Source organism: Oncorhynchus kisutch, linkage group LG11 (assembly GCF_002021735.2).
Source record: "Oncorhynchus kisutch isolate 150728-3 linkage group LG11, Okis_V2, whole genome shotgun sequence".
Taxonomy (NCBI): domain Eukaryota; kingdom Metazoa; phylum Chordata; class Actinopteri; order Salmoniformes; family Salmonidae; genus Oncorhynchus; species Oncorhynchus kisutch.
The window spans coordinates 31,606,577-31,628,772 of NC_034184.2; the positions used below are offsets into that span (position 1 = coordinate 31,606,577).

Here is a 22,196-nt window from a genome sequence, read left to right on the forward strand (position 1 = left end):
TGTTTATGGTTCATTGAACAAGCATGGGAAACAATGTTTAAACACTTTACAATGAAGATCTGTGAAGTTATTTGGATTTTTATGAATTATCTTTGAAAGACAGGATCCTCCTGAAAAAGGGACGCTTCTTTCTTTGCTGAGTTTATATTATCGTAAATATTGATCACATTCCTTGCATATGGTCATATATTTTGATACATTGAATGTTGATATTGGGAACCTAAGTTATATATTTTTACCTGCTGTGGTGATGTCACTGAGTACTTCCCCTATTTATAGGACCTTCCACCAACACCTGGGCTATGGATGCCTGATGAAGAACTAAGGGTTGAAATGTTGTTATAATAAAATCACCTGGGAGCATGAGCAGCAGTGTGCAGCATTTTACAGTGCCTTGCGAAAGTATTCGGCCCCCTTGAACTTTGCGACCTTTTGCCACATTTCAGGCTTCAAACATAAAGATATAAAACTGTATTGCGCAAATCTGGCCTTTATGGAAGAGTGGCAAGAAGAAAGCCATTTCTTAAAGATATCCATAAAAAGTGTTGTTTAAAGTTTGCCACAAGCCACCTGGGAGACACACCAAACATGTGGAAGAAGGTGCTCTGGTCAGATGAAACCAAAATTGAACTTTTTGGCAACAATGCAAAACGTTATGTTTGGCGTAAAAGCAACACAGTGCATCACCCTGAACACACCATCCCCACTGTCAAACATGGTGGTGGCAGCATCATGGTTTGGGCCTGCTTTTCTTCAGCAGGGACAGGGAAGATGGTTAAAATTGATGGGAAGATGGATGGAGCCAAATACAGGACCATTCTGGAAGAAAACCTGATGGAGTCTGCAAAAGACCTAAGACTGGGATGGAGATTTGTCTTCCAACAAGACAATGATCCAAAACATAAAGCAAAATCTACAATGGAATGGTTCAAAAATAAACATATCCAGGTGTTAGAATGGCCAAGTCAAAGTCCAGACCTGAATCCAATCGAGAATCTGTGGAAAGAACTGAAAACTGCTGTTCACAAATGCTCTCCATCCAACCTCACTGAGCTCGAGCTGTTTTGCAAGGAGGAATGGGAAAAAATTTCAGTCTCTCGATGTGCAAAACTGATAGAGACATACCCCAAGTGACTTACAGCTGTAATCGCAGCAAACAGTGGCGCTACAACGTATTAACTTAAGGGGGCTGAATAATTTTGCACGCCCAATTTTTCAGTTTTTGATTTGTTAAAAAAGTTTGAAATATCCAATAAATGTTGTTCCACTTCATGATTGTGTCCCACTTGTTGTTGATTCTTCACAAAAAATACAGTTTTATATCTTTATGTTTGAAGCCTGAAATGTGGCAAAAGGTCGCAAAGTTCAAGGGGGCCGAATACTTTCGCAAGGCACTGTATAATTTGTATGATTTACTGTACTATTAAATCTCACATAAATTCACATTTGATTGAAATGCGTTTATTTTTCCCCCCAGATGGATGGTACCAGTCTAACCCTTCAATATGAAGGACATCCTATTGGTACCAATCTCACCACATACTCTATGCATAGAAATCAGGATGTTCATCTCAGTCAGTGCATATGCTTACGGTAAGTTCCAACTGTGAAAATGGGCTTATGTCTGGTTACAGATTGTTAAAATTAAGTTTCAATGGGCTTTTGTTTTATAACAGGCACAATATTGATAAGGCACTAAACTGCTTTACACAAGAATGACTTGTCAAATAAAATAAAAATCAATTGCCTCTGATCATATTTAGAAAGTGTCTCAATGGTAACCAAATAGTAGTAGAATCTAGCCATGGTCCATATTTCCATATACTTTTTCTTTCTTGATATGCTTCATTGCATTCAAAGCAGCTATTGACATTTTAATATACAGTAAGTTATGTCACTACTACTGCTACAGATGTAGGATCTTAATTTGATCACCCTGTTGCAGGATAACTGTCCTGCAATGCAGTAACTTTAAAACTTGTAGTGTATTTGAGGTTTAAAAAATACAAAAGTTTCTCATTTCCGCTTAGACATTTCAGATTTGATTTTCCCTTATGACAAATGGACCAACTCCTAGAAAAATGTCCATTAATTATAATCCACATACTAATTCACATTTCCTGTTGGTGCATGATTATTTTCCTGCTGTAGCAATCTGGCTCTAATTAAGATCCTACATCTATATCACCCTGCTCCATCCAAGTCCATCCCTGTTATACGTCTTCAGTTGCTATTTCACCCCAGATGAAAGTCTTTCCTAATTTCACCAGTAGTTGGCACCATTCTCAATTCTGCCCAAGCTTTGCCACCCAGGAAAGAGTCCACTTGATAAACGGGGACTTCCAAACTGGTCAAACTCCATCTCCAGTAGTTTATTACCATTGGTGTGCTCTGCTGGTTTCCTATGCTCAACAATGGTTTTGGCCAGTGTTTGCACATCCTCTCCATTCCACCCAATGGGTTTGAGCATGTAGTTTTCCCCATCATTATTGTCCCAGAAAACCTGGTCTTTGTTCTTGAAACATATGCAAAATTCAACTTTATTATAAGGATGCACGTAACTTGGCAGATCAAAGACAAAGGTGAATGTATCTGTGTCCTGGCAACTGTAGACATTGTTTATGAAGGTGCAGTCTATGTCTGTGTGGGTTTTCCATGAGTCAACGGTCAACCGGACCTGGACAGATTTCTCAAAGCCAAGGTTTCGGACTTTCACAGTGCCTGTGAGTGACCTCTCCTGCAGTGTGCAGTTTTCCAGGCACACAGAGTCCTTCAACAGCCGGTTCCGGAAGGCCAGATAGTCTGCAGCGGGTTGGGGGAAGTCCAGCACCAGGCTTCGCATGGTGCTGATCTTCAGCTGCATGTTGGCATTCTCCAGGTCTGTAAGGTCAAATTGTAAGTCGGAGAGCACAGGCTTTTCATCGAACTTTGAAAAGACGTGGATGGCTGTGAGGGACATGCCTTTGGAGTCGGCAAAGACCACTTTCTTCTTGCCTTTGGGGATCTTTATGGTGGTCTTGGGGCTCTTCCGGGCCTCCAAGGGCCTTTGGGAGCTAATGCAGGGCCGGAGGGGCTTGTAGTGGTTTTCTCGGTTCTTGACCTTCAAGTTCTCATAGGAGCTGAGGAAGCTCCGGAGAGGTGGAGAGTGTGTGATGTACATCTGCATAGCAATATCTACAGGCATAACAGGGCCTGGCATTGCTGATGAATTGAATATGTGTAACACCCTGAGGAAAGAGGGAACAAACAGAAAGCGTTTTAATAAAGTGCTTGGATATTTTTTCTTAAGATCTTTTGAGGTTCTCTTTATTTTTTTTATTTTTTTTTAACTAGGCAAGTCAGTTAAGAACAAATTCTTATTTTCAATGACGGCCTAGGAACAGTGCCCCTGAACTGCCTGTTCAGGGGCAGAACGACAGACTTGTACCTTGTCAGCTCGGGGATTTGAACTTGCAACCTTTCGGTTACTAGTCCAACACTCTTACCCTGCCGCCCCAAATGAGTTCATTATCAAATGAGTATTCATCTAAACACACAATTAATCTTTATGCACTTTACTTAACCATATTATACAGTGGCAGGAAAAAGTATGTGAACCCTTTGGAAGTGGAGGTAAACCCAGGCCCTGCATGTCCCCAGGCACCCTCATTTGTTGACTTCTGTGATCGAAAAAGCCTTGGTTTCATGCATGTCAACATCAGAAGCCTCCTCCCTAAGTTTGTTTTACTAACTGCTTTAGCACACTCTGCTAACCCTGATGTCCTTGCCGTGTCTGAATCCTGGCTCAGGAAGGCCACCAAAAATTCTGAGATTTCCATACCCAACTATAACATTTTCTGTCAAGATAGAACTGCCAAAGGGGGAGGAGTTAGCCTGCAAAGTAATGTCATACTTTCCAGGTCCATACCCAAACAGTTCGAACTACTAATTTTAAAAATGACTCTCTCCAGAAATATGTCTCTCACTGTTGCCGCCTGCTACCGACCCCCCTCAGCTCCCAGCTGTGCCCTGGACACCATTTGTGAATTGATTGTCCCCCATCTAGCTTCAGAGTTTGTTCTATTAGGTGACCTAAACTGGGATATGCTTAACACCCCGGCAGTCCTACAATCTAAGCTAGATGCCCTCAATCTCACACAAATCATCAAGGAACCCACCAGGTACAACCCTAAATCTGTAAATAAGGGCACCCTCATAGACGTCATCCTGACCAACTGGTCCTCCAAATACACCTCCGCTGTCTTCAACCAGGATCTCAGTGGTCACTGCCTCATTGCCTGCATCCGCGACGGATCCGCAGTCAAACGACCACCCCTCATCACTGTCAAACACTCCCTAAAACACTTCTGTGGGCAGGCCTTTCTAAACGACCTGGCCCGGGTATCCTGGAAGGACATTGACCTCATCCCGTCAGTTGAGGATGCCTGGTCATTCTTTAAAAGTAATTTCCTCACCATTTTAGATAAGCATGCTCCGTTAAAAAAATGCATAACTAAGAACAGATATAGCCCTTGGTTCACTCCAGACCTGACTGCCCTCGACCAGCACAAAAACATCCTGAGGCGGACTGCAATAGCATCGAATAGTCCCCACGATATGCAACTGTTCAGGGAAGTCAGGAACCAATACACGCAGTCAGTCAGGAAAGCAAAGGCCAGCTTCTTCAGGCAGAAATTTGCATCCTGTAGCTCTAACTCCAAAAACTGTGAAGACACTGTGAAGTCCAAGGAGAACAAGAGCACCTCCTCCCAGCTGCCCACTGCACGGAGGCTAGGTAACACGGTCACCACCGATAAATCCATGATCCATGCCCCCCCCCCCCCCCGCAGCTACTCGCCCAAGCCTCTCCAGGTTCTCCTTTACCCAAATCCAGATAGCAGATGTTCTGAAAGAGCTGCAAGACCTGGACCCGTACAAATCAGCTGGGCTTGACAATCTGGACCCTCTATTTCTGAAACTATCCGCCGCCATTGTCACAACCCCTATTACCAGCCTGTTCAACCTCTCTTTCATATCGTCTGAGATCCCCAAGGATTGGAAAGCTGCCGCAGTCATCCCCCTCTTCAAAGGGGGAGACACCCTGGACCCAAACTGTTTCGAAGATCTAAGGTCTTCGAAAGCCAAGTCAACAAACAGGTCACTGACCATCTCGAATCCCACCGTAGCTTCTCCGCTGTGCAATCTGGTTTCCGAGACGGTCATGGGTACACCTCAGCCACGCTCAAGGTACTAAACGATATCATAACCGCCATCGATAAAAGACAGTACTGTGCAGCCGTCTTCATCGACCTTGCCAAGGCTTTAGACTCTGTCAATCACCATATTCTTATCGGCAGACTCAGTAGCCTCGGCTTCGCAAATGACTGCCTCGCCTGGTTCACCAACTACTTCTCAGACAGAGTTCAGTGTGTCAAATCGGAGGGCATGCTGTCCGGTCCTCTGGCAGTCTCTATGGGGATGCCACAGGGTTTAGTTCTCGGGCCGACTCTTTCTCTGTATATATCAATGATGTTGCTCTTGCTGCGGGCGATTCCCTGATCCACCTCTACGCAGACGACACCATTCTGTATACTTCCGGCCCGTCCTTGGACACTGTGCTATCTAACCTCCAAACGAGATTCAATGCCATACAACACTCCTTCCGTGGCCTCCAACTGCTCTTAAACGCTAGTAAAACCAAATGCATGCTTTTCAACCGTTCGCTGCCTGCACCCGCACGCCCGACTAGCATCACCACCCTGGATGGTTCCGACCTAGAATATGTGGACATCTATAAGTACCTAGGTGTCTGGCTAGACAGTAAACTCTCCTTCCAGACTCATATCAAACATCTCCAATCTAAAATCAAATCTAGAGTCAGCTTTCTATTCCGCAACAAAGCCTCCTTCACTCACGCCGCCAAACTTACCCTTGTAAAACTGACTATCCTACCGATCCTCGACTTCGGCGATGTCATCTACAAAATTGCTTCCAACACTCTACTCAGCAAACTGGATGCAGTTTATCACAGTGCCATCCGTTTTGTCACTAAAGCACCTTATACCACCCACCACTGCGACCTGTATGCTCTAGTCGGCTGGCCCTCGCTACATATTCGTCGCCAGACCCACTGGCTCCAGGTCATCTACAAGTCCATGCTAGGTAAAGCTCCGCCTTATCTCAGTTCACTGGTCACGATGGCAACACCCACCCGTAGCACGCACTCCAGCAGGTGTATCTCACTGATCATCCCTAAAGCCAACGCCTTTCGTTCCAGTTCTCTGCTGCCTGTGACTGGAACGAATTGCAAAAATCGCTGAAGTTGGAGACTTTTATCTCCCTCACCAACTTCAAACATCTGCTATCTGAGCAGCTAACCGATCGCTGCAGCTGTACATAGTCTATCGGTAAATAGCCCACCCAATTTTACCTACCTCTTCCCCATACTGTTTATATTTATTTACTTTTCTGCTCTTTTGCACACCAATATCTCTACCTGTACATGACCATCTGATCATTTATCACTCCAGTGTTAATCTGCAAAATTTTAATTATTCGCCTCATGCCTTTTGCACACAATGTATATAGACTCTCTTTTTTTTCTTTTTTTTCTACTGTGTTATTGACTTGTTAATTGTTTACTCCATGTGTAACTCTGTGTTGTCTGTTCACACTGCTATGCTTTATCTTGGCCAGGTCGCAGTTGCAAATGAGAACTTGTTCTCAACTAGCCTACCTGGTTAAATAAAGGTGAATTATTATTATTTTTTAAGTACCAGGATTTCTGCATAAATTGGTCAGAAAACTTGATCTGATCTTCATCTAGGTCACAACAATAGATAAACACAGTCTGCTTAAACTAATAGCACACAAACAATTATATGTTGTCATGTTTTTATTGAATATACCATGTAAACATTTACAGTGCAGGGTGGAAAAGTATGTGAACCCTTGGTTTTAATAACTGGTTGACCCTCCTTTGGCAGCAATAACCTTAACCAAATGTTTTAGGTAGTTGCGGATCAGACCACAACGGTCAAGAGGAATTTTGGACCGTTCCTCTTTACAAACTGTTTAAGTTCAGCAATATTCTTGGGATGTCTGGTGTGAACTTCTCTCTTTTGGTCATGCCACAGCATCTCAATCGGGTGGAAGTCAGGACTGACTGGGCCACTCCAGAAGGCATTATTCATTCTGTTGAAGCCATTCTGTTGTTGATTTACTTCTGTGTTCTGGGTTGTTGCCTGTTGCATCATCCAACTTCTGTTGAGCTTCAATTGGCAGGCAGGCAGCCTAACATTCTCTTGCAAAATGTCTTGATAAACTTGGGAATTCATTTTTCTGTCAATGATAGCAAGCTGTCCAGGCCCTGAGGCAGCAAAGCAACCCCAGTAAAGCAGCCCCAAACCATGATGCTCCCTCCACCATACTTGAGATGAGGTTTTGATGTTGGTGTGCTGTCTCTTTTTTTCTCCACACATAGTGTTGTGTGTTCCTTCCAAACAACTCAACCCTATTTCCATCTGTCCACATAATATTTTTCCAGTAGCGCTGTGGAACATCCAGGTGCACTTTTGCAATCTTCAGATGTGCAGCAATGTTTTTTTTGGGACAGCAGTGGCTTCTTCCGTGGTGTGCTCCCATGAATACAATTCTTGTTTAGTGTTTTACGTATCGCAGACTCGATAACAGAGATGTTAGCATGTTCCAGAGATTTATGTAAGTCTTCTTCTTCTTAACCTCATTAAGCATTCTGCGCTGTGCTCTTGCAGTTATCTTTGTAGGATGGCCACTCGTAGGGAGGGCAGCAACAGTGCTGAACTTTCTCCATTTATAGACAATTTGTCTTACCATGGACTGATGAACATCAAGGTTTTTAGAGATACTTTTGTAACAATTTCCAGCTTTATGCAAGTCAACAATTCTTAATCTTAGGTATTCTGAGATCTCTTTCGTTCGAGGAATGGTTCACATCAGGCAATGCTTCTTGTGAATAGCAAACTCAAATTTTATGCAGGTTTTTTATAGGGCACAGCAGCCCTAACCAACATCTCCAATCTCATCTCATTGATTGGACTCCAGGTTCGCTGGCTCCTGACTCTAATTAGCTTTTGGAGAAGTCATTAGCCTAGGGGTTCACATACTTTTCCCAACCTTCACTGCGAATGTTTAAATTATGTATTCAGTATAGACAAGAAAAATACAATCATTTGTTGGTTATTAGTTTAAGCACACTATGTTTGTCTATTGTTGTGACTTAGATGAAGATCAGATCAAATTTGATGACCAATTTATGCAGAAATCCAGGTAATTTCAAAGGATTCACATACTTGTTCTTGCCACTGTACATGTCAATGTCTAGTACTAAATTCAATGTCTTATGACATTGCATTGCTGCCAACATTGTTTTTTTGCAACTACTTCACCAGACAAGTTAATTGACCAACCATAGACTTTTTTCAGCTCACATGATCATGATATTCCTAAAATCTAAATGAAAACCCCGAACTTTGTGAAATGATCAATACAAAAGGTATTCTGCTTACAAATTGAGAACCCATCCAATAGAGTTATTGCCTTGAACTGCAAATATCTACTGTAGAGCCACATTAAAAATACAAATGAATTATCCTTACCTCGTGGCACTCAATAAATATAATCAACCATGTAGAGAGAGGTTCCAAGACAAAGATGATTGAACAAAATACACTTCTAAACTATTTTTGTTCAAGTATTTTGCCATGAATTCATAAGTTGATGTCAGTAGTTTTGAGCAGGCACGCCCCCCTCTTGCTATCTCTGCAGTTCAGTCTCCCAATGCATGAGAGACAGTGATTTCAACTGCCACATCAAGCCAATTTGCATATTTCTCTCACATGGTTTCTCAAACAACCAATGAAACATCTGAGGAGTTTAGCTTCAACCAATCAGAATCAATATGCCTTGGACTCTAGTCAATCCATAATGGGGTTATGAGTGTGCAAGGTCCATGGTTTGGATAACTCAAACTGACACACTTTCTATTTGAAAATCATTGTAGACCTCTGCTGGTATTGATGATGTGCTACAGCTAATTAACTGTTTCTGTTTTATGTTTTTATGATCTCCTTTCCTTCAATATAAAAAATATGAACACGTGACAAAAGTGAGGTGGAATCCTTCAATTAAATTATTTTATCTCACCCCTAGAGTTATCAAGGGCATTTTCCAAGGTGATATGGGTATTGTATTTTGGTCAAATGTTTGCAAGAGTGCTATTTAGAGCTTATTTATTTTCTCAATTGGTTTTAGGCAATGGTTATAAGTTCATTTTTATCCATTATTATCCAAGACCAAATTAATCCATTTGAATCGCTTTTGATATAAGATCTAAAGCCACTTTCTAATAGTGAACAGATAATATTAGTATTTAGAAATGTCACCAAATCACTGTGTGTGTTGACCTATTCTTTATAGTGAGTGAATATATCAGATCTTTTAAAAAAAGATAAAGATGGCCATTTAATTCCCTCCTATATTTGGGCCTGTTCGGCACACTACGGGGCACACTAAGTCATTTCAACGTAGATAATAATATTTGGTAGAGACATTGATCAATGAGATTACAACCTACAGTAAATTCACCCACTCAAAAAGACAGATAAAAGTTAGTGATAACACATTATATATTAAACTATGCTTTCAACGATCTAAAAGCACAATCAAATTCCAATGGAAAAAAAAAATCTGATTTTTGGTTTAGTTGTCAACCAAATGTATACAGTGATGTAAAGTACTTAAGTAAAAATACTTGAAAGTACTACTTAAGTAGTTTTGGGGTATCTGTACTTTATCATTTATATTTTTGACAACTTTATACTTTTACTTCACTACATTCCTAAAGAAAATAATGTACTTTTTACTCCATACATTTTCCCTGACACCTAAAAGTACTTGTTACATTTTGAATGCTTAGCAGGACAGGAAAATTATCTAATTCACACACTTATCAAGAGAAGATCCCTGGTCATCCCTACTGCCTCTGATCTGGCGGACTCACTAAACACATGCTTCGTTGTAAATTATGTCTGAGGGTTGGAGTGTGCCCCTGGCTATCCGTAAATTAAAAAACCCTTCTGGGTTGCTTAACATAAGGAATTTGAATGTATTTTTTAGCAATTACGTTTACTTTTGATACTTAAGTATATGTAAAACCAAATACTTTTGGGTGACTTTACTTGAGTCATTTTCTATTAAGGTATCTTTACTTGACCACTGGGTGTCATGCCTGCTCCCGCACTTCCTTCCCGAGCACCAGACTCCCCAACATTGCGCATTCAAGCCACCTTCAGTACGCACACCTGTCTTTCTCACATAGTTATTCTCACATAGTTATTCCTCTTGTCCAGATGGGTTAGGGCAGTGTGCGGTGTGGTTGCGATTGCGTCGTCTGTGGACTTATTGGGACGGTAAGCAAATTGGAGTGGGTCTAGGGTGTCAGGTAGGGTGGAGGTGATATGGTCCTTGACTAGTCTCTCAAAGCACTTCATGATGACGGAAGTGAGTGCTACGGGGCCGTAGTCATTTAGCTCAGTTACCTTAGCTTTCTTGGGAACAGGAACAATGGTGGCCCTCTTGAAGCATATGCGAACAGCAGACTGGGATAAGGACTGATTGAATATGTCCATAAACACACCAGCCAGCTGGTCTGCGCATGCTCTGAGGACGTAGCTGGGGATGCCGTCTGGGCCTGCAGCCTTGCGAGGGTTAACACGTTTAAATGTTTTACTCACTTCGGTTGCAGTGAAGGAGACTCCACAAGGTTTGTTAGCGGGCTGTGTCAGTGGCACTGTATTGTCCTCAAAGCGAGCAAAGAAGTTATTTAGTCTGTCTGGGAGCAAGACATCCTGGTCCACGACGGGGCTGGTTTTCTTTTTGTAATCCGTGATTGACTGTAGACTCTGCCACATACCTCTTGTGTCTGAGCCGTTGAATTGCAACTCTACTTTGTCTGACGCTTAGCTTGTTTGATTGCCTTGCTGAGGGAATAGCTACACTGTTTGTATTCGGTCATGTTTCCGGTCACCTTGCCCTGGTTAAAAGCAGTGGTTCGCCTTTCAATCCACGGTTTCCGGTTTGGGAATGTTTTAATAGATGCTGTGGGTACGACATCGCCGATGCACTTTCTAATGAACTCGCTCACTGAATCAGCGTATTCGTCAATATTGTTGTTGGACACAATGCGGCACATATCCCAATCCACGTGATCGAAGCAGTCTTGAAGCGTGGAATCAGATTGGTCGGACCAGCGTTGAACAGACCTGAGCGTGGGAGCATCTTGTTTTAGTTTCTGTCTGTAGGCTGGAAGCAACTAAATGGAGTCGTAGTCAGCTTTACGAAAGGAGGGCGGGGGAGGGCCTTATATGCGTTACGGAAGTTAGAATAACAATGATCCAGGGTTTTACCGGCCCTGGTTGCACAATCGATATGCTAATAGAATTTAGGTAGTCTTGTTTTCGGACTAGCCTTGTCAAAATCCCCAGCTACAATATATGACTGTGATTATAATCTAATAGAATTCCCTTGGTAGTTAATGCGGTCGACATTTGATTGTGAGGAATTCTAGAAAGATGCTTGTTTATGTCGGCGCGATGCGTGAAGAAACCAGCTGGCTGCACCGACTCCGATAGCGTCTCTCGAGTGAGCCATGTTTCCGTGAAGCAAAGAACGTTACAGTCTCTGATGTCTCTCTGGAATGCTACCCTTGCTCGGATTTCATCAAATTGTTGTCTTGAGACTGGACATTGGCGAGTAGTATGATCGGGAGTGGTGCGCGATGTGCCCGTCTCCGGAGCCTGACCAGAAGACCGCTTCATCTGCCCCTTTTACGCCGATGTTGTTTAGGTTCGCCGGCTGGGATCCGATCCATTGTCCTGGGTGGAAGGCAAAACACAGGATCCGCTTCGGGAGAGTCATATTCCTGGTCGTAATGATGGTGAGTTGACATTGCTCTTATATTCAGTAGTTCCTCCCGACTGTATGTAATGAAACCTAAGATTACCTGGGGTACCAATGTAAGAAATAACACGTAAAAAAATAAAATACTGCATAGTTTCCTAGGAACGCGAAGCGAGGCGGCCATCACTGTCGGCGCTGGATGTCACAAATGTTTGCCTCCCCGTACCTGCTTCTCAACTCCGGTGTCACTCCTTGCATTGTGTACTTTTTCCACCACTGAATGTATATCTCTGCGCTTTCAGTCATTTAAAAGTATAACAACATTCAAATGGGAATACAATATCAGATAGTTTGCTTATTTATACAACAGAATATTGTGATTTCACTGTGCTTCATCTAATAGCAGAACCAAATGACATGGATTGCAGTTGAGATTACATTAAACGGACATGGTGCAAGTGACCAATGCCGTTCAAGATTCTGCACAAATTATTACAGCAATTGTGAAGATATCCACAGACCTGTGATGACCTATGCATAATATATTGAACATGCATGCTTTAAATGATTACATAAGAAGAAATATATAGTTACAGTAACCTCAAAATGTGGCCCTAGTTGTGTTACTCATTTTAAGGTTGAATGTTACAGTTTGTAAGATAGCCTTAACTTAACAACTGAGTTGGAGACTTGAATCAAACATATAATTTGTTAATTTTTCGACAAATGAATAGGCTATTTATTGTATTTCAAAAGTGATATTGAATTGTGTTTGGTTGTCAGCAAATTTCAGTTTGTCTACAAATTAATCATTTTTATGTTGGATTCATGTCTCCATCTAAAACAATAATCAAAGTCAAAGAATATAATTAAATCCACACTATGAGGTTGGAATAATATTGTGAACTTGTGAAAATTAGGATAATGCCCCTTTTAGTGTAAGAGCTGTTTGAAAACACTGCCTGAAATTTCAGCCTGTTTTGTTGGGATGGAGTTTTGGCCTTCCCTGGTGACATTATTATGCGGTAAATTAGTTAATAGACCAACGAGACAGAGAGTTCCAAAACCCTTCACCAATAACAGGTCATTTTCAGTTTTTCCCTCCCCACTCAGACCACTCCCAGGCAGTGCTAGCTAAATTATTGCTTGAAAAATTGCTCTTTGCTAAGAAGCTATTTTAGTTTATTTTTGACTTTACCATTTTAATTGAAAACAATCACAATAAGGTGCTTAATTATTAACCAGAAATGATTTGATATTGAGATAAAATTGTCTGCAATGGACTATTAACCAACTGAATAGGCAAAAGTTACTTTACTAACCTTTGCCTGCTCATAGTTGTTTAAAATCACCTGATGCACACGAGAAGTCTATTCAAGAACGCTGATTAACGTTTTGGGGAATCGCGTTGTTACAAACAAACCGTCACGCAAGGTAGCATACATTTAATCAAACTGAACGCACCCAAGATGATGTCATCAGTTTTTCCGAATGATGTCATCGGAAACGCTTATCTTCTATCTTTTTGACGTTGAAAGGTGGTGAGATTTTCTTACAATTACATGTATTTACATTTTAGTATTTTAGCAGGAGCTCTTATCCAGAGAAACTTACATAGCAGCTGTGTAAATCACGTCTTGTAGTAAAGTGGTGGTGCATGTAAGGAGTGATATCCTCCAGCAGATGGCAACATCTTCATGGACAGTTCAATATCTAGGTGGTAGCTGGTTACAATATAACATTAGTAATTACGTTCAGCCAAATAAAGGGTTTAAGAAATGTTTCCATATACTGCTGGATTAGCATATGAAACTATTTGCTGTCCACAATGCAAACAGTAAAAAAAATTAATAAATAATATTTCTGAAAAGACGGAGATAGTTCCCCAACCAAAGTTTTTTTTAAAACAATACCACCCATCCACTTAATATATTCAGGGCGTGACAAATGAGAAGGCGGATATGAGGATTTGATGTTGCTCAATGTAAAGCCTAATGTACAGCATAATCTCATATAACTAGGGTGGTAACACTAAGAGTCTGTTACCCTGTTTTGAGTTTGTATGACATTCTATTGAGTTTCTTTCCTGTTACAAACAGACATTGAGCCCCTGCTCGCCTTATACAAATTGGAGTGAACATAGAGCTTCAGAACACTATTGTCGCAGTTTTAGCGAGGCAAAAAAAGGAACAAGGGGGTCTTTCTGTGAGGCAAAGTGGGAAGCCATCTAGTATATTTTGTTGGTTATTTTTATCCATATCTATCGAATATGTGACCCATACTGCTCTGCTCTAGCCTACTGAATGTTTGAAGAAGGACATTTAGAATGTGGCCCACCGTGGAGATGTTGAATGTGGGGTATTGGGGCAACAGGACACTGGCAGGGTGCCTGTTGGGCACTTGGCTTTGAGCACTGAATGACGGCCAAATGAACACCCAATTCATTGTATGGGACAGTGGGATGGGGGAGAGGGTGGAGACAAGAGGAATGGGGGAATATTACCATTTTGGGAGATGTATAAGTCATTTGCATGTGGTGTCCTAGCTCCATCCAAAGTGATTTGGCTTTCCAAATAGGACTCTCTCATGAAATAATGTGTGGATGAAGGGTGGGTAAGTTGCGGGTGGGTTGAATAAAGAGAAAACAATAGCTTAAAGAATCCATACATTTGTAATTATTGTGCAAATTATATCTATAGGCTACATTGAGCTTTTTCTTTCAGTAGTTTAGGCTGGCATTAGTGCTTAAGCCTAAACTTTCCGGCTTATCTGTACACGTGCCAATTAGTCTACATGCCAATCGGCAAATGGTTTTGAGGGCAGAAAAGTTCAGGTGATCCATGGAAGCAAAAATGAAAATGTTGGATTCGAATTCAATAAGAGAAAAGCTGCGGAATTGAGAGTTGGAAATAAACAGAAGGGAGAGATAGACAAGTCATGTTTGGGAAAGAGCTGGTGATGTGGTAAAAGAGGATGATAGTGGTGCCGACTATGTGATGTGTGATGATTTTAAGTCGCTATACCAGGGTTTTCCAACCCTTTTCCTGGAGAGCTACCATCCTGTAGGTTTTTTCTCCACCCTCAGTTGTAACTAACCTGATTGAGCTTATAAACCAGCTAATTATTCTAATCAGGTGCACTAGACTAGGGTTTGTGCAAAAACCTACAGGCCAGTATCTCTCAAGGAGACTGGGGAGCCTTGTGCTATACAAATTCGAGAGACACAAGGGGACTTCAAATAACTGTAGCCTATTGTTCATGGGTTAATTGCATTTTCTCCCTGGTCCTTAAACATATTTTCTCTGCGAAAGAAGCAGAGATGACAGAGAAAACTTGACCTATGTCAACTAGATTGAAGCATTCATTCTATTGATTTATGACATTATTCTAGTGAGCAAGAGTTGATTTAGTCTTCTAGGGAAACGTATAATGACAGAAGAGATGCTGCATGTATTTAACTATACACAGATTGACTAACAAATAGCCTAGATTAAATTTCAGAAATTATAAGCAGAAACATGTCTAAATCCGTCCAAAAAAGAATTCAGCCGTCTTTTACTGTAGCTATAATCTACAGCACATTTTCTGTATTAGCAGGTTAGTGTTGGGTGCTGGCCTCAGATTTTCAATTTATCATATATAGTCGGGAGGTTGCGGATGGGTTAGTTAGTCTATAGTGCCACTGCAGCCACACAAACTGAAGCTTAGAAAGGTTTGGAGACACATTTGTTTTGATATAAAATATGTTATCATATATTTCAACATTGCTTTAGATAAAATATCAGTATGTTTGTTGTGTTTGTCTGACATTCCTGTAATTCATTTACTGCAAACATTAGTATGCACAGCAAAACATCAAAATACAACAAAGCCTTTGTTGTACACTGTTACAAGACTGTACAGAACTTTGTCTATCATTACTGCCCTGCAGGTCTCCTTGATCATCTTTTTCAAGAAAACCTGCAATTCACATCATTACAAGACCACCACTTAAGATTCCCAGTCATATCCCCGGGCATCAGCAATAACCATAGGTGCAGGGTTGGGGTCAATTCCATTTTAATTCCAGTCAATTGAGGAAGTACACTGAAATTCCAATTCTGCTAAAGGCTTTTCAGAAATTATTTTTTTGAATTGGAGCGTGAATTTGGATTACTTTTTGAATTGACTGGAATTGAAATGGAAATGATATGTTGGCAAACGGAATGCGCTACTCAATCCAACATTCTCTTTCGTTTCTGGATTTCTGGCTAAACCTTGAAGTGACCTTGAACAAATACAGTAAAGTGTCTTTCTTCAACCAATAATTTGTTTCAGTGTCATTGTCTACAAGTCATGGACATGCGCTCCATGACAAGAATACTATAGGAAATATTACAGTATTATCTGCACAAAAACACAGTAGTAAATATTACAGTAATGTCTGCAAAAACACTACAGTTTTTTAACTATAGTATTACTACAGTATTTCATTTGCATATGGGTGTGACGAGTGGTGGGTGTGGCATGAAGCAATGAGTTGCGTATTTAAAGTGCAGTGGCCATGCTGACAGCATTCCCCTCTGTTTTTCAACTGGTCATTCAGTACAACATCATTTCCGTTTAATTGAATGTTCCAGAATGTAAAAACGTTCTGAACGCAGCCCAGGTTTTCCATCTATTCTGGCCACGCCCCTCCCTTGCTACTCACCTCACCTGTCACCACTCTACTCATTAACACCCTTGACTATTTAAGCAGCAGTTTCTGCCGCACGTCTTCCTTATTGCTGTTGGTGAATGCATGACGCGGCCATCTTATGGTTTCCTTGCATGTTGTAAGTGACTGAGTACTTTTAGTGACAGGGAAATATAACTTTCTGAAACATTGACACTTTCCAGCCAATTGTGTTGAAAATAGGTTCAGTACTCTATGCTTTGATCAACAAAGTGTACCCTAGTGGCACCGCTGGTCAAAATAATTTAGAGCAGCCAAATTATTGATGACATCCCACACGCGATAACATGTGTGCAGGATAACCTTTTTGTCTTCTACTGAAGCTAACACAAAACCAATCAGGTGGTTGTTTGACAAAAAGAAGCTTAGGACCAGATTTATCACGCTCTTCTGTTAAAGTGATACAAGCATCAGAACACTGCTGTGACGTAAACTACTTAGTGATTTCGACGCAAGCTTTGGAGCTCCGGTATAAAACGAAACCACTAATTTATCCTGCAACCTTTCCCCACGTGCTCCTGTGCTTGTGTGCATTAAAACCACACAATTTGGTTTCCTGCTTCATCTCCTCATTTCATCTGCATTCGTATCAATGTGCCATGGTAGCACTCTGAACCAGTCAACCTTTTCAATAACACCATTTTCGGTGACCCGTTTTTAAAACAGCTGAAACAGCTCTTATTTGTTTTCTACCTGAAATTGTAATAACAGCATGTTACATTATGACATTGTCACCCTAGCTTTAAATATCAACTGTGTTATTATAATTTGAGGAAAATAGGCAGGTCTCTCGATTCACCCTAACTTTTAGAAGGGATGGTGAGATGATTAGCTTAGCAACCGCATGACAACGTGAATACAATTGGCTGACAGTCTGCTGGGCAGAGCGTTACACGTTTCTCCATTAATTTCCCGCTATGATTCTTATCTCTTCCTTTTCTAATATCTCTGAATGCACTGAGCCACTGATGTCCAGGCAAGAAGCAACTCGCCAGGGAATTATCGATTTCAGTCACAATATCCTTTCACCTCATATAATGACTTCCATGACATACACTGCCTTCAGAAAGCAGTCACATCTGTTGACTGTTTCCACATTTTGTTGTGGTACAACCTGCATTGAAAATTAATTATACTAAGATTGGACTCACTGTGTGCAATAACAGTGTTTAACATGATGTTTGAAAGACTACGTCATCTCTGTACCCCACTCATACAGTGCCTTTGGAAAGTATTCAGACCACTTGACATTTTCCGCATTTTGTTATGTTACAGCCATATTCAAAAAAAAAAAAATATCCTCAGCAATCTACACACAATACCCCATAACGACAAGGTGAAAACAGGTTCTGAGAAATGTTTGCAAATGTATAATTATTTTTTGTTTTACTTAAACATGCCCCATTTAAGAAATTTAGAACCAGGAACAGATATAGCCCTTGGTTCTCCCCAGACTTGACTGCCCTTAACCAACACAAAAACATCCTATGGCGTTCTGCATTAGCATCGAACAGCCCCCGTGATATGCAGCTGTTCAGGGAAGCTAGAAATCATTATACACAGGCAGTTAGAAAAGCCAAGGCTAGCTTTTTCAAGCAGAAATTTGCTTCCTGCAACACTAACTCAAAAATGTTCTGGGACACTGTAAAGTCCATGGAGAATAAGAACACCTCCTCCCAGCTGCCCACTGCACTGAAGATAGGAAACACTGTCACCACTGATAAATCCACCATAATTGAGAATTTCAATAAGCATTTTTCTACGGCTGGCCATGCTTTCCACCTGGCTACTCCTACCCCGGACAACAGCACTGCACCCCCAACAGCAACTCGCCCAAGCCTTCCCCATTTCTCCTTCTCCCAAATCCATTCAGCTGATGCTCTGAAAGAGCTGCAAAATCTGGACCCCTACAAATCAGCCGGGCTAGACAATCTGGACCCTTTCTTTCTAAAATTATCTGCCGAAATTGTTGCCACCCCTATTACTAGCCTGTTCAACCTCTCTTTCGTGTCGTCTGAGATTCCCAAAGATTGGAAAGCAGCTGCGGTCATCCCCCTCTTCAAAGGGGGGGACACTCTTGACCCAAACTGCTACAGACCTATATCTATCCTACCGTGCCTTTCTAAGGTCTTCGAAAGCCAAGTCAACAAACAGATTACCGACCATTTCGAATCTCACCATACCTTCTCTGCTATGCAATCCGGTTTCAGAGCTGGTCATGGGTGCACCTCAGCCACGCTCAAGGTCCTAAACGATATCTTAACCGCCATCGATAAGAAACATTACTGTGCAGCCGTATTCATTGATCTGGCCAAGGCTTTCGACTCTGTCAATCACCATATCCTCATCGGCAGACTCGACAGCCTTGGTTTCTCAAATGATTGCCTCGCCTGGTTCACTAACTACTTCTCTGATAGAGTTCAGTGTGTCAAATCGGAGGGTCTGCTGTCCGGACCTCTGGCAGTCTCTATGGGGGTGCCACAGGGTTCAATTCTTGGACCGACTCTCTTCTCTGTATACATCAATGAGGTCGCTCTTGCTGCTGGTGAGTCCCTGATCCACCTCTACGCAGACGACACCATTCTGTATACTTCCGGCCCTTCTTTGGACACTGTGTTAACAACCCTCCAGGCAAGCTTCAATGCCATACAACTCTCCTTCCGTGGCCTCCAATTGCTCTTAAATACAAGTAAAACTAAATGCATGCTCTTCAACCGATCGCTACCTGCACCTACCCGCCTGTCCAACATCACTACTCTGGATGGCTCTGACTTAGAATACGTGGACAACTACAAATACTTAGGTGTCTGGTTAGACTGTAAACTCTCCTTCCAGACCCATATCAAACATCTCCAATCCAAAGTTAAATCTAGAATTGGCTTCCTATTTCGCAACAAAGCATCCTTCACTCATGCTGCCAAACATACCCTTGTAAAACTGACCATCCTACCAATCCTCGACTTTGGCGATGTCATTTACAAAATAGCCTCCAATACCCTACTCAGCAAATTGGATGCAGTCTATCACAGTGCAATCCGTTTTATCACCAAAGCCCCATATACTACCCACCATTGCGACCTGTACGCTCTCGTTGGCTGGCCCTCGCTTCATACTCGTCGCCAAACCCACTGGCTCCATGTCATCTACAAGACCCTGCTAGGTAAAGTCCCCCCTTATCTCAGCTCGCTGGTCACCATAGCATCTCCCACCTGTAGCACACGCTCCAGCAGGTATATCTCTCTAGTCACCCCCAAAACCAATTCTTTCTTTGGCCGCCTCTCCTTCCAGTTCTCTGCTGCCAATGACTGGAACGAACTACAAAAATCTCTGAAACTGGAAACACTTATCTCCCTCACTAGCTTTAAGCACCAACTGTCAGAGCAGCTCACAGATTACTGCACCTGTACATAGCCCACCTATAATTTAGCCCAAACAACTACCTCTTTCCCAACTGTATTTAATTTTAATTTATTTATTTATTTTGCTCCTTTGCACCCCATTATTTTTTATTTCTACTTTGCACATTCTTCCATTGCAAAACTACCATTCCAGTATTTTACTTGCTATATTGTATTTACTTTGCCATCATGGCCTTTTTTGCCTTTACCTCCCTTCTCACCTCATTTGCTCACATTGTATATAGACTTGTTTATACTGCATTATTGACTGTATGTTTGTTTTTACTCCATGTGTAACTCTGTGTCGTTTTATCTGTCGAACTGCTTTGCTTTATCTTGGCCAGGTCGCAATTGTAAATGAGAACTTGTTCTCAACTTGCCTACCTGGTTAAATAAAGGTAAAATAAATAAATAAAAAATCATTAAATAAATAAAATAAAAATTTTATTTCACCTTTATTTAACCAGGTAGGCTAGTTGAGAACAAGTTCTCATTTGCAACTGCGACCTGGCCAAGATAAAGCATAGCAGTGTGAACAGACAACACAGAGTTACACATGGAGTAAACAATTAACAAGTCAATAACACAGTAGGAAAAAAAGGGGAGTCTATATACATTGTGTGCAAAAGGCATGAGGAGGTAGGCGAATAATTACAATTTTGCAGATTAACACTGGAGTGATAAATGATCAGATGGTCATGTACAGGTAGAGATATTGGTGTGCAAAAGAGCAGAAAAGTAAATAAATAAAAACAGTATGGGGATGAGGTAGGTAAAATTGGGTGGGCTATTTACCGATAGACTATGTACAGCTGCAGCGATCGGTTAGCTGCTCAGATAGCAGATGTTTGAAGTTGGTGAGGGAGATAAAAGTCTCCAACTTCAGCGATTTTTGCAATTCGTTCCAGTCGCAGGCAGCAGAGAACTGAGGTGTTGGCTTTAGGGATGATCAGTGAGATACACCTGCTGGAGCGCGTGCTACGGTTGGGTGTTGCCATCGTGAACTAAGATAAGGCGGAGCTTTACCTAGCATGGACTTGTAGATGACCTGGAGCCAGTGGGTCTGGCAACGAATATGTAGCGAGGGCCAGCCGACTAGAGCATACAGGTCGCAGTGGTGGGTGGTATAAGGTGCTTTAGTGACAAAACGGATGGCACTGTGATAAACTGCATCCAGTTTGCTGAGTAGAGTGTTGGAAGCAATTTTGTAGATGACATCGCCGAAGTCGAGGATCGGTAGGATAGTCCGTTTTACTAGGGTAAGTTTGGCGGTGTGAGTGAAGGAGGCTTTGTTGCGGAATAGAAAGCCGAATCTAGATTTGATTTTAGATTGGAGATGTTTGATATGAGTCTGGAAGGAGAGTTTACAGTCTAGCCAGACACCTAGGTACTTATAGATGTCCACATATTCAAGGTCGGAACCATCCAGGGTGGTGATGCTAGTAAGGCGTGCGGATGCAGGCAGCGAATGGTTGAAAAGCATGCATTTGGTTTTACTAGCGTTTAAGAGCAGTTGGTGGCCACGGAAGGAGTGTTGTATGGCATTGAAGCTCGTTTGAAGGTTAGATAGCACAGTGTCCAAGGACGGGCCGGAAGTATATAGAATGGTGTCGTCTGCGTAGAGGTGGATCAGGGAATCGCCCGCAGCAAGAGCAACATCATTGATATATACAGAGAAAAGAGTCGGCCCGAGAATTGAACCCTGTGGCACCCCCATAGAGACTGCCAGAGGACCGGACAGCATGCCCTCCGATTTGACACACTGAACTCTGTCTGCAAAGTAGTTGGTGAACCAGGCAAGGCAGTTATCAGAAAAACCGAGGCTACTGAGTCTGCCGATAAGAATATGGTTATTGACAGAGTCGAAAGCCTTGGCAAGGTCGATGAAGACGGCTGCACAGTACTGTCTTTTATCGATGGCGGTTATGATATCGTTTAGTACCTTGAGCGTGGCTAAGGTGCACCCGTGACCGGCTCGGAAACCAGATTGCACAGCAGAGAAGGTACGGTGGGATTCGAGATGGTCAGTGACCTGTTTGTTGACTTGGCTTTCGAAGACCTTAGATAGGCAGGGCAGGATGGATATAGGTCTGTAACAGTTTGGGTCCAGGGTGTCTCCCCCTTTGAAGAGGGGGATGACTGCGGCAGCTTTCCAATCCTTGGGGATC

The 22,196-nt window shown here is 41.9% G+C and overlaps 1 protein-coding gene across 1 annotated transcript; it reads right to left on the minus strand.

Annotated features, from left to right (window-relative positions):
• Positions 1 to 1,326: 1,326 nt before the first annotated feature.
• LOC109899125 (protein phosphatase 1 regulatory subunit 3C-B-like) lies at positions 1,327 to 8,798 on the minus strand. Its single transcript, XM_020494180.2, has 2 exons — positions 8,616 to 8,798; positions 1,327 to 3,227 (listed from the first exon to the last, which is right to left on the minus strand). The coding sequence occupies exon 2, from the start codon at positions 3,197 to 3,199 to the stop codon at positions 2,264 to 2,266; it is 936 nt and encodes a 311-aa protein (XP_020349769.1). The 5' UTR covers positions 3,200 to 3,227; positions 8,616 to 8,798; the 3' UTR covers positions 1,327 to 2,263.
• Positions 8,799 to 22,196: the final 13,398 nt, after the last annotated feature.